The following is a 12,234-nucleotide window of genomic DNA, read 5'->3' as shown; positions in this document are numbered from 1 at the left end:
TGGTCTTCCTCTACCTGTCGACTTATTTGGGGTTCAGTGCCAAGATCTTTGGTGGGGGAGAAACACACTTCTGCCTAGGCATCCTCTCTCTCTGATCCCTGCTGAATGAACACATCTGGGCCTAGAGTCCGAGTCGAGTCCACCCTACTAAGTCTGTAGAACCCCTGGGCCAACCAGGAAAGTCCTGTGCGTGAGAGCTGGCCCTGCCTGACCGCTCTGAAACATGAGGTTCACCTTGTGTGGGGTTCTGAAAGCACCCCGGTCCGGTTCCCACTCCTCTCCTTGTCTGCTCATCCCAAACCAGTCCCTTGAGACTCGGGGTGGCTTTACTTACTCAGCCTCCTGTGGGGTGGTGGGGTCTGACCAGGCAACCACTGGGGACTCAGCCGGTGACAGGGCCTTGAGTTCTTCAGCCTCATCGTCCTGAGAAGGTAGCTTCTTCCTGTATAGACCCAGACAGGTAAGGATCCTTCAGAGAAGGCAGGCTAAGGGAAATAAATGGCTGCCTTTCAGCTGGTTCTTGGGAGGTGAGAGGGCCTGATCTTGGGACCTCAGTCTGCACAACTCTCAATGGCTGTCCCAAAGTGAGCAGCATCGACTTAGATCAGGCAACTTGGAGTCTGACCTCAGCACAGTACTTAAACTCTAAGCAACTTCCATTGCTCCCTCTATAAAAGGCACTGAATCTACACAATGAGATGGGGGGGGGGGGCGTATATGTCCCTTGGTCAGGTCTCTGCCTCTTGTCCTGATCTGAAGTTCCCTGCCCCTTTATCCTGCCTCCCTCCAGCTGTGAGACAAAGCCATGGAGTCCAGTTACCAGCTCACAGTGTGACTTTGAACAAATCCTTCCCTCTTAACGAAAGGCTCCCCGAGAATGAAACAGAAGCCCTGTCATCCAGGAAGCCATAGACTGTCACCACTAGTGTCTTGTCTGATTAGATCTGAAGGTCCACAGGCCAGAACCCAGGTACTATGAGCTGTGAGCTGGGGGTGCCCTTGGTACTGTTTGACATGGTGTCCTCAGAACTAATTCTCTGGACTTTCCCACCCTCTTCCTCAAGAGTGGGGACGAGTTGCTTTGTGGAAGAATCCCAAAACCTGGGAAAAAAAAGACAGACATTTCTGAACACTACCAAGAAAGCCCGCTGTGAGGACAGGGCACAGTGTGCTGAACTCAGTTCCACTATGACCAGCTAGGGGCACACAGGATAGCCTGGCTGTGGCCCTGAACTGTGACACCATGACAGCACCATGAAGCAGTTTGGTTTAAAGGCGAGACCCTGGGTCCTGTCAGACAGGATGCTTCAGTGGGTAAAGGTGCTTGGTGTGCAAAACTGGAGGTTTGATCTCCAGGACCTCGTAAACGTAGACGGAGAGAATCAGCAGCATAAAATTGTCTTCTGACCCCCAAAATGCACGCCATGGCACATGCACACACTAAATAAATGAATGGATGCGATATAAACACGTTTTTAAATTGTTAAGATCTCATGGGAATGTGAACTCTTGACTAGGATGTGAAGTCCTGAACGGAAAGAAAAATTGAGAGGAAAAATAAACAAGACGCAAGACTCTGGCAATTTATAAAGCACACGTACGCTGTAGGAAGCGATACGCTACCAGATTGTGAAATAAAGCAAGATAAAGGGGGACAGAGGTTAGTTGTCACATTTATCATGTGTGTGAACATATTAGCATTTGCTGCAAAGCATCCCTCTGCCATGCAGCTGAAGGTGCCTAGGGGACATCTCCTCTGAGAATGCTTCTCAGCACGGCTAACAGAGGAGGTCTGAGTTCTGCTGCTTCCTGTCTGCCTCATCTGTCAAATGGGCTAGCGGCGGCACAGCTCAGACAGAAGCACAAGCAAGTAATCATGGGTAACCTGTGGGTTGCTGCGCCGGGAACCGCGAGGGTGTCAGACTTGGCGGGAGACACTGGTGGTCTCTCAGGTGGCGGGATCGTCTCCTCTGGGATGAGGGGGCCAGCTTCGGCATCTGTGTCTTCCACCTGGAGCTCTGGGTGCTCTTTCGTGGCTGGTACTGGGGAGAGACACAGAGAGAGAGAGAGGCCAGGTCCTGGGGCTGTTTTTGGAGGGTTTCTGGTGGTTTCTCCTCACCCTGGGGCCCCAAGCCAAGCTCCATGCACCCTGAAGCCCTCTGCGTGTCACCACCACCCCAATCCCAAATCTAGAAGCTGGAAGTTTAGTCTAATTGTTCCAGAACACACACACACACACTCTCTCTCTCTCTCTCTCTCTCTCTCTCTCTCTCTCTCTCTCTCTCTCTCTCTCTCTCTCTCTCTCAGCTTCCCATCACGGAAAGCAGCAGCGATCTCGGGAGGCAGGTAGGTCCGTCTGTTCCCCTCTTCAGGTAGGAGGGACCATGTCTCCCACACCTGTAAAGAAGGGCGGAAGCCAAGGCCTTGGATTCTTGTAGAGACTCCAAGTCAGGTGTATTTGCTGTCTTGGCCATGCGTTTACCTGGAAACTTGCTTTAGAGAATATTTACATCTATAGCAGGAGTAACCAGAACTCACTGGACTATTTGGACCTCTGAAAAACCTGGGCCGTCTTCCTCACAATCAGGCACCTCCTGAGTGGGGGTGGGGCTGGGCATGGTACCTCCTAGGAGACTCACAGCACTAGAGAGCTGACTGGCTATGCCCAGCAGGGAGCTTTTGAGACCCCAGGCCAGCCACAGGCTTGCTCTACAGCAAGGCTGGGAAGTACTCTGACATAACTGTCCCTGGGATGCTTTTCCTCATGGCCACCATGAGAAATCCAGTGCATAGCTTACAGCTATACGACGGGAAGGAAAAGGGTCCTCCGACCTGGGCATTTATTTTACTAAGTCATAAGCTCCCTTGAGGAGGACCACCAAGAATGGGAAAGGTTTAAAAAAAAAAAAAAAACTGAGGCAGATCATTCGCTATACCGACCGACAGAGGTCCTCCGGGCTCAGGGGAAGATGAGGCCTCACCTACTGCCCGCTAGTCCCCATGGGAGCAGAAGAGGAAGGGCCCTAAAGGTTAGTCTCAGGGTTCCAGCATGGCCTCAGCTCTAGGCCCAGGATAGCCAGTATGTTAGGTCCTCAGCAAGTCTGACTCAGGGATCCAGGCCAGGGACGCCCTCCACCCACCCCTGCCTGCTCTGTGCAGGACTCTACCCATCACTGCCATCCCCCGGCGGAGAGGAGAAACAATCAGGCTGCAGAGGGCAGCTTGGATGACATAGTTTCTATCATATCGATTTGTAGGATAATACTGCTAGAAACAGGGACGTTAAAATGTCGAGAGAATGTTTACAGCTAAGCATTTCAACGTGCTTATAGGTCAGCACTTGCTCCTCCCTTTTCTTTCTTCTACAGTTTTAAAGACCTACAATTATTAGGTGGTGGGGTGGTGGAGGTTCACGCCTTTAACTCCAGCCCTTGGGAGGCAGAGGCAGGCGGAGCTCTGAGTTTGAGGCCAGCCTGGTCTACAGAGAGAGTTCCGGAATAGACAGGACTAAACAGAGAAACCTTGTTTTGGAAGAAAACATTACATTTATTTATTATGTGTGGAGTGGAAGCACATGCCAGTGTGTGTGTGTGTGTGTGTGTGTGTGTGTGTGTGTGTGTGTGGTATGTGTGTGTGTGTGCGCACGCGCGCGTGTGTGTGTGTGTGGTATGTGTGTGTGTGTATGTGTGTGTGTGTGCATGTGTGTGTGGTGTGTGTGTGTGTGTGTGTGTATGCGCGCGCGCGCGCGTGTGTGTGTGGTATGTGTGTGTGTGTATGTGTGTGTGTGTGTGCATGTGTGTGTGGTGTGTGTGTGTGTGTGTGTGCGCGCGCGCGCATGTGTGTGTGTGTGGTATGTGTGTGTGTGTATGTGTGTGTGTGTGTGCATGTGTGTGTGGTGTGTGTGTGTGTGTGTGTGCGCGCGCGCGCGCGTGTGTGTGTGTGTGGTATGTGTGTGTGTGTGTGCATGTGTGTGTGGTGTGTGTGTGTGTGTCTCACAGGACAACTTGTGGGAGTTGGTTCCTTTCCATCATGAGGATTCTGGGGATCAATCTCAAGTCTCCCGGCTTGGTGTCAAGCATCTTGACCCCCTGGAGGAGGTCATCTTGCTAGCCTGCCTGCCTTCCTTCCTACCTTCCTTCCTTCCTTCCTTCCTTCCTTCCTTCCTTCCTTCCTTCCTCCCTTCCTTCCTTCCTTCCCTGGATCTATGTAGCCTAGGATGGCCTTGAATTCCCAATCTTCTTGCCTTAGTTTCTACAGCACTGGTTTACCAGAGTGCCCTGGAACTCCTTCTGTAGACTAGGCAGGCCTAGAACTCAGAGATCTGCCTGCTTCTGCTCCCAGAATCCTGGAATTGAAGGCGTGTGTCACCAGTGCCTGGCTTCTGGTATTCGTTTTAAAATGTTAAGTACCCACATCCATTCTTTTCCCCCACCGCCCCCCTGAAATGGGTCTTGCTGTGCTGGCTTGAGCTAGATGTGTGTTCTGGCCTCTTGCTTGCCCTAGCTTCCTGAGAGTCTGCGACTCTAGGCTCTCACCAGGATAGCAGGGCGTGTTTACCTTCCCTGCAGCTCTGTGGGGGTAGTTGCTACTGTTCCCATTTTACCCGGAAGGGAATCGCAGGGCAGGAAAATTCAGAAACTTGCTGTGCAGTCAGATGCAGCTCAGAAGTACTAAGGCATGGCTGGCTCACGACCACGGCTCACCATGGCTGGCAAACCAATTGGGAGTGGTGTGGTTTTCCTTTTGCCTTGAGGCAGGGTCTTGCTATGTGACCCAGGCTACCCTCAAACTCGAGATCATCCTTCATCAGCCTCCCAGGGGCTGGGATTACAGATGTGCACCACCACATCAGGGCCCAGAACAACATCCTTGTGGTGCTTCTGGGAGATTGTCCCAGCTGGAGCCCCCAGTTCCCCAGACCCACAGACCGGAAAAGGAGAGGCAGAGAATGAGACCATGGCACCTCTGTCTTGATTACAGAGCGGACCGGTTAAGTCGGTGCTTCTGTGGCCTTGGCAGTGCCCCCGGGCTCCTGTGGGTTCTGTGTCTCATGAGTAACACGTGAGAACCTTGTGGAAACCATAGCTCCATTTCTCCCTGTGTTTGTAGTTATTCCTACTGATGCTCTGTTTCTGTTCTGGCCTTTGAGGCAGGCCTTCTTTACTTGTAGCCCAGGCAGACATTGAACTCAAGACCCTTCTGCTGCAGTCTTGCCAGAGTGCTAGGAAGATAGGCAGTTGACTTTTTCTGTCAACTGGACATAGCCCAGACTTGTTTGAGAGATTCCCATTAAGAATCGCCATCATTTGATTAACCCATGAGCACATCTAAGAAACATCTTTTCTCTCTCTCTCTCTCTCTCTCTCTCTCTCTCTCTCTCTCTCTCTCTCCTTCCTTCCTTCCTTCTTAAATGGGAAGAGAGTATCTACCTATTTATCTAGGTATTTATAGTTAGTTAATGTATACCTTCTCTGCTGCATACACACCTGCACGCCAGAAGAGGGCATCAGATGCCTTTATAGATGGTCATGAGCCACCATCTGGTTGCTGGGAATCGAACTCAGGACCTCTGGAAGAGCAGCCATCTCTCCAGCCCCCAGAAGCATTCTCTTAATTGCTAATTGGTATGAGAGAGATCCAGCAGAGCATGTCAAGAGGATCGAGCCAGTAAGCACAGTTCCTCCATGGTTTCTGCTCCAGGTTCCTGCTTTGAGCTCCTGCTCTGGCTTCCGTCAGTGATGGACTATGACCCAGAAGTGTAAGCTAAAATAAACCCTTTCCTCCACAAGCTGCTTTGGGTCCGCATGTTAGCACTGGAGCAAAGGGTTGACGCCTTCTGTCTAGGGCAAGCCATGTTGGTTTTCCATTTGACTGGCCATTAGAAGTTTTCCTGTTTAAGGAAGATTAAATTAAAATAAGAAAATCCACCGAAAGAGGCCTAGTGAGTATTGATGGCCAAGGTCAGGGGTCCTGTGAAGCAGTAGAGCTGGCCCAGCTTCCAGCAGACAGAGCTCAGGTGTCTCCCCTCACTGCAGGCCTGAGCTTACCTCATTCAGTGTCCATCGTGAGCCAGGAATAGGAGACAAGGACAACCACAGCCCTTTCTTACAGAATGCCCTGTTCCTTCTACCTGCTCTGATCTCAGAGGCAGCCTGGCCCAGAGGCAGCACAAAAGCCAGTCACATCAAAAGGAAGAGTGGGTGGACTGACTTAAATCAAGGCAGAAATGGACAGAGGCAGCCGAGCACTTTATCATTATCCAGTGAGCAGTAGCAACCCAGGGACTAGTTTGGACAGGCCCTCAATCTCTGCTGAGCCCCGAGAACCCCTTCTCCTGGCCTGCCTGCACCTACCCGCCCACTTCTGCCTGCACCTGCCCACTTCTGCCTGCACCTGCCCACTTCTGCCTGCACCTGCCCACTTCTGCTTGCACTTGCCTACTTTTCCTGCTGGCTTCTCCTGCCTACACCTGTCTGTTTCTCCTACCTACACCTGTTTGCTTCTCCTGACTACATTTGCCTGCACCTGCCTGATTCTCCTGCCTGCACCTATCTGTTTGTTTCTCCTATTTGTAACTTCCTGCACCTGCCTGTTTCTCCTGCCTGCACCTGCTTGGCACCTGCCTGGTACCTGTATGTTTCCACTTACCCTGAAACAGTAGATATGAATGGCCCTCAGAAAGTCCAACAGACTCTCTCAGTCAGGCAAGTCTATCTACCAGGGGCCTCACATCACTCCGCCATCCGATTTCCTTCCTTCCAAGGCCTCTGTCTCTTCTTTTAAAAATATCTTTATTAAGTCTTGAGGATTTCATACAATGTATTTTGATCATATTTAATCCCAGCTCCCCCCAGCTCCACCCCACCTCCCCAATCCCCCCAACTTCATGTCCTTTTTATTTTTTATAATAACACATCAACTCCAATCTGTGCTGCTCGTATAAACTCCTGGGTAGAAAGGCCATCCGTGGGGCACATGGTGGACCCATCAGGAGCCACATCCTTACAGAAAACTGACTCCGCCCAACCCCAGAAGCTCTTCAGTTAGGGGTGGGAGGGACCCCTGCCCCTTGTTCCAACATTCTCCCCAAGTTTCATGGTCTAGAGAGCTGACTGATTTTTTGTTTTAAGTAGAGTGGGAATGGCTGCCTGTGTAAGAGGCTGACCGGTGGAGAGTGCATGCAATTGAAGAAGCGCTGGCCGTGAAGGTGTCGACAAACGGAAAAAAGAGAACTGAACGCTGCTAGGTCACTACAGAGTAGGATGGAGCTTTGTAGAGGCTTCCATGAGCATAAAGCGTGTTCTCGAAGCATGGCACAAAGGTAGGAAGACAGCCCAAGCCATGCAGAAGCTCTACTAGGCCACATCCCGAGCATGCTGGGGCAAGATCACACTACCCAGGCGACGGATGGAGCTCCTGATCTCCTTGGTGAAGTTGGAGTTGGACAAGGCTGTCCTCCGGGAGACGAGGACGGGGATGCGGGTGGTTGCGGGACGGTAGCTGGGCACATTGGGGAGGTGCTCGGCTGGGTTTGGGGGGCCAGGTCTGGGGCCCTCCTGGCCAGGTGGCTGGTCCTGGACCAGGCGATTCAGCTCCATGTTCAGGCCTGGTTTAGCCATAGTACTGGGTCCCGTAGGTGTCAGGCAGAGGTGTGATCCTGGGGACTGTAATCGGGAGCTGAGTTGAGGGAGGTGGTGCAGGCAGGGGGTCCTCCCCAGCAGGGACAGAGACCATCCTAGCACCTGTCTGTGCTGCAACAGCCCTGCTCAGGTCTGAAGCATCCATCCCTGTCCCCAGCACTTAACATTAAAAACACCAGTCACTTAGACGATTCACCCGGTAGCTTCAAAACACGTCTGAGTCCTAGGTCTGCTGATCAGCCACAGTAGTAGTTGCTGTGTCAGATTCAGAACCTCAGAACCCAGGCTCCAATGTGCTGAGCTCACTACAATCTGCCTGGTCAAAGAAACCCTGCGGTCAACTCATCGTCCTTCCAACCAGAGACAGACGCTGTGTTAGGACCCTGGGGGGTCAATGGGCTGCTCACTGAAATCACTTGAGGATGCTTACATGTTTCTGAAGCCTGGCCTTGCTTTGGGTATCTAAGAAGTAGGGCTCAAGGCTATTGTGTCAAATGCTTAGAGGAGGACAAATCACCAGACAGCAGGCAGATTCTGGCTCCACGGGGCTTGGTAGGACCTGAATTCTGCATCTCTAACCAGTTTCCAGGAGATGCTCAGACTGTCAGCTTTTGAGTAGTGATGAACACTGTCCCAGACTACCAGGGACAGAGGACAGAGCCAGCATGGCTGCTTTTGTTTGGTTCTAATCTTACATCTCCGTGGATGTTCAGTTCCCAGCCTGGACACCATAGGTCCCTCCAGACAAGTGGTGATGTCAGTAGAGAAAACGTTTGAATGACAGGCTGCACTGCCATGGCGCCTGTGTGGGAGGTCCTAGCACTGCTTCACTCTGATTAGAGCTAGCTCTGGGTCTCACAGAAAGGAGGAACTGGAAGCCTAAGGAGTTTGTGCCTACGCTGGGACACCCACATGCCTCGTTTTGTTATTTGTAAAACGATCTGTCAGCCTCACCAGGTAACTCAAGGACCAACAGCTTGAAGAACAGAACATTGGAGGTGCATAATCACGCGGCCCTGTAGGCCAGGATGCCATCTGTCCAGGGGTGATGGTCTAGCCTCCTCCTTAGTATCCAATCCCTAGGATTCCCAGCTGTGGTGGTTTAATGAAAGGAGATTCCCCCCTAGGTTCATAGGGAGTGGCTCTACTAGGATGTGTCAGGAAGTGTGCCACTGGGGGTGGATTTTGAGGTTTCAAATGCTCAAGCTGGGCCCAGTGTCTCTCTCTTCCTGCTGTCTGCAAGTCCAGATGTAGAACTCTCAACTACCTTTCCAGCACCCTGTCTGCCATTATTCCCACCATGAAGACAATGGCCTGTAAGCCAGTTGCCATTAAATGTTTTCCTTTATAAGAGTTGCCATGGTCATGGTGTCTCTTCACAACAACAGAACACCGACCAGACACCAGGTTTGGGGTTGAGGTGCTACAGAGAGCCACAGTACAAAGCTGGGTATAAATGGAGCTCCCGGCTCAGGACAGTATCAAAAAGGTGGGGGTGTGGCCACAGAGATGGGCGTGGTCAAGTCGTTAATAGGCACTGCCCCCTTCACCTCAGGGTCTCTGCACAGGTTATGCTGTGTTTTCCCTGAGAGGAGGTGACATGAGGGACTGGCAGGGCAAGACTCTCCAGACAGTCTGGGAGTCATTTCCTCAGAATCTTTGACGGACATCATCTAGTTGGAATCATGTAGCTCCAAGAAACAGAGGAAGGTCTTTGCCCAGGACAGAATGGTGGGCCCCCAGGCAGGAAGGAGATGACCGGTATGGAAGAGGACTGACTGCCCACCCCAAGCTGCCACCAGGTTTAAAGTCCCTGGTGCATCCTGTTCAACTTCACTCCTACCTGTTGAGTTTGTGGCCTCCCCCTCCTCCTCCTTCTCCTCTTCCTCTTCCTTCTCTTCCTCCTCCTCCTTCTCCTCTTCCTCCTCCTTCTTCTCTTCCTCCTTCTCCTCTTCTTCTTCTGGTAACTCCTGAAGAGACACATAGAGAGGACACTGGGTGCCCCATTGAATTCTGCCCAACTCCTACCCTACCCAGTACCAACCAAGGCATCTTCTGGGCCATCCAAGGAGGTGGCTTAGTAGAAGGCAGTGTGTCTAGAAGTCCAAGACCCTAAACCCAATCTTACATATTGAGAGGACCCCCATGAGGTCCTCTTCACGAGGACAAAGCTACCCAAGCAACCACCCCCAGAATCTTTACTCCAAGATCACATCTCCCTTAGTATGTCAGCCACTTGGGGTCCCCCCAAAATCTCAGCCTTCTCTGCCCTATGGACAGTTCACCAGCAAGCCCTACTCCTACCCTTTCATAACGGGCTTGGCGGTCTCTACCTGGATCGATGCTGTCTCTGGCTGTGCCCTTTCTAGCTGGCACTGGTCCACATCAGCCTGCACCACCAAACAGCTATCCAGCAGGACACTGTGACGAAAGGGGCAGAGGAAAGAGGCGGTGTTAGCAGAGGCTGACATTTCCAAGTGCTGCTGAAGGCCAACGGACCAGGAGCAGCAGACACGGAGATGTCCCAGGTCATGTCACATCCACACTGAGACAAAGGACTGCAGCAAAGCCCACACTTATACCAGGAAAGAGGGCTTCCTCAGGGAGTGGCTTATACACTGGGCCTCGAGGACGACTTCAGACATGGGAAGAGGAGCAGTCCAGAAAGAGGACACCATAGGTGACACCCAAAGGAGCATCTCTGGGATAGAGCCCATTCAGATTATACACCCTAGGTCTCCTCAAGTCTAAAGGTGGCTGCAGGCAAGGAAAGGGATTGTAAGAAAAGCAAGGGCTGGGGTGTGGCACTTACCCAGCCTGTGTGAATGGTTCTGGTTTCCATCCCCAGTATGAGTGTGAGGTGGGGTGCAGGGAGGTGAAGTGGCCTGACTGAAATCACAAACCTTAACCCTAGGCCCTCGCTGATGCTTCCTCATGAACTCAGCACCAACAGTGCAGTGCTGAAGGCCTCTGACATGGCTGGCCCAGACAGCCAAGTGACAGGGGCAGGGATGGGGGAGGTCCTAGAAGGGGCAGGGAGGAGTCTGTGGCAAACAGAAAACTCTCATCCCTGTGAATGGGGCCCTACTCTGTCTGGAGTGAGGGACCGGAGATATCAGATCTCCTCATTTTCCAGAGAAATCTGAAGCAGGTGTTTCAGGTAGACTGGCCTGATGTTTGAATGCTATGTTAGCACGAGTTGATCCAGAAGAGCTAGGCAATCTCAGCGCTCAGGAGGTTGAGGTAGGAGGATCAGAAGTTCAAGACCAGCCTTGGTTATACAGCAAGTTTGGGGGTGAGCTACATAAGAACCTATCTCAAACACACACACACACACACACACACACACACACACACACACACACACACACACACCAGAGCAAACCTACACACACACACCAGAGCAAACCTACACACACAAGAGCACACACACACACACACACACACCAGAGCAAACCTATACACACACACACACCAGAGCAAACCTACACACACACACACACACACACACCAGAGCAAACCTACACACACACACACACACACACACCAGAGCAAACCTACACACATACACACACACACCAGAGCAAACCTACACACACACATACACACACACCAGAGCAAACCTACACACATACACACACACACATATGCACACACATACACAGAAGGAGGGGAGGTAGGGAGGGAAGAGAGAGATAGAGAGAGAGAGATTGATTCAGCCTCTAGGTAGAATTGGGTCCTTAGATGTCTGGGTGTTAGAATGGTAAGTCAGAACTAGGGATAAGCTCTGTGTGTGTGTGTGTGTGTGTGTGTGTGTGTGTGTGTGTGTGTCTGTGTGTCTGTGTGTCTGTGTGTCTGTGTGTAGGTTTGCTCTGGTGTGTGTGTGTGCGTGCGTGCGTGCGTGTGTGCGTGTGTGCGTGTGTGTGTGTGTGTGTGTGTGTGTATTTGAACAGGGCCCAGGTTGTTCAGCTAGAACTTTCCATGTATTCTGACCTAGAACTTGTGATCCTCCTGCCTCAGCTTCTCTGGGATTGGGATCCCAGACAAGCACTGCCGAGATTCTAATGTGTCTTTGGTCGTTAGAAGTAGACCTTGCTTTAGCAGCCCCACCTGACCCTCAGTGCCCTGTCCCTAGAGGTTCACAGAAGATGTTCCAAGGTGTCATATCTGCCCAGAGGGCCATGTCTCAGCTCCCCCACGGTGGGTAAAGCCGGGGCTGGGACAGGTATCGAGACATCTATATGAAGCCTGCTGGCCCAGACTGGGAATGAGCCTGTAGTCACAGGCCATGGCTGCTTCCATGAGTCATGTGCCAGGCTCTGTGCCAACCTCTTCACAACATCATTACCCCTGCTTCTTTAGCCAAACAGCCCCTGCTGGGGTTGTGGTGCGATAGTGCCAGCACTTCCACTTAGAAAACATAGGCTCAGAGAGGCCTATGGACAGCCTGTGGTCACACAGCATTCCCAAGGTGAGTCTGGGTGCATGAGTTTGCTCCACTGCCCTCCAGCCACGAGCAGTATTTACACTGCTTCATGCTGGATTTTGACCATGTCCTGGCACATTACCCTTCATGGGTCTTTTCACTCCTAAA

General features: G+C 51.8%; 1 protein-coding gene across 2 annotated transcripts in view; it reads right to left on the bottom strand.

Annotated features, from left to right (window-relative positions):
• Window positions 1-12,234, bottom strand: part of Cngb1 (cyclic nucleotide gated channel subunit beta 1) — a 66,219-nt gene that overhangs the window by 27,198 nt on the left and 26,787 nt on the right. Inside the window, exons 15-18 of one of the 2 annotated variants that reach the window (NM_031809.2) lie at window positions 9,974-10,061; window positions 9,484-9,610; window positions 1,886-2,042; window positions 335-442 (exon numbers count right to left, since the gene is read on the bottom strand). In NM_031809.2, the coding sequence (NP_113997.2) occupies window positions 335-442; window positions 1,886-2,042; window positions 9,484-9,610; window positions 9,974-10,061 (480 nt within the window). Of the gene's footprint in view, window positions 1-334; window positions 443-1,885; window positions 2,043-7,396; window positions 7,665-9,483; window positions 9,611-9,973; window positions 10,062-12,234 lie in introns of those variants that run through there. The other variant, XM_063278317.1, reaches the window with a different exon arrangement.

This window comes from Rattus norvegicus, chromosome 19 (genome assembly GCF_036323735.1).
Source record: "Rattus norvegicus strain BN/NHsdMcwi chromosome 19, GRCr8, whole genome shotgun sequence".
Classification (NCBI taxonomy): Eukaryota; Metazoa; Chordata; class Mammalia; order Rodentia; family Muridae; genus Rattus; species Rattus norvegicus.
Note: the sequence above shows the minus strand (reverse complement) of the source record. Positions and strands in the feature narration are given on the sequence as shown.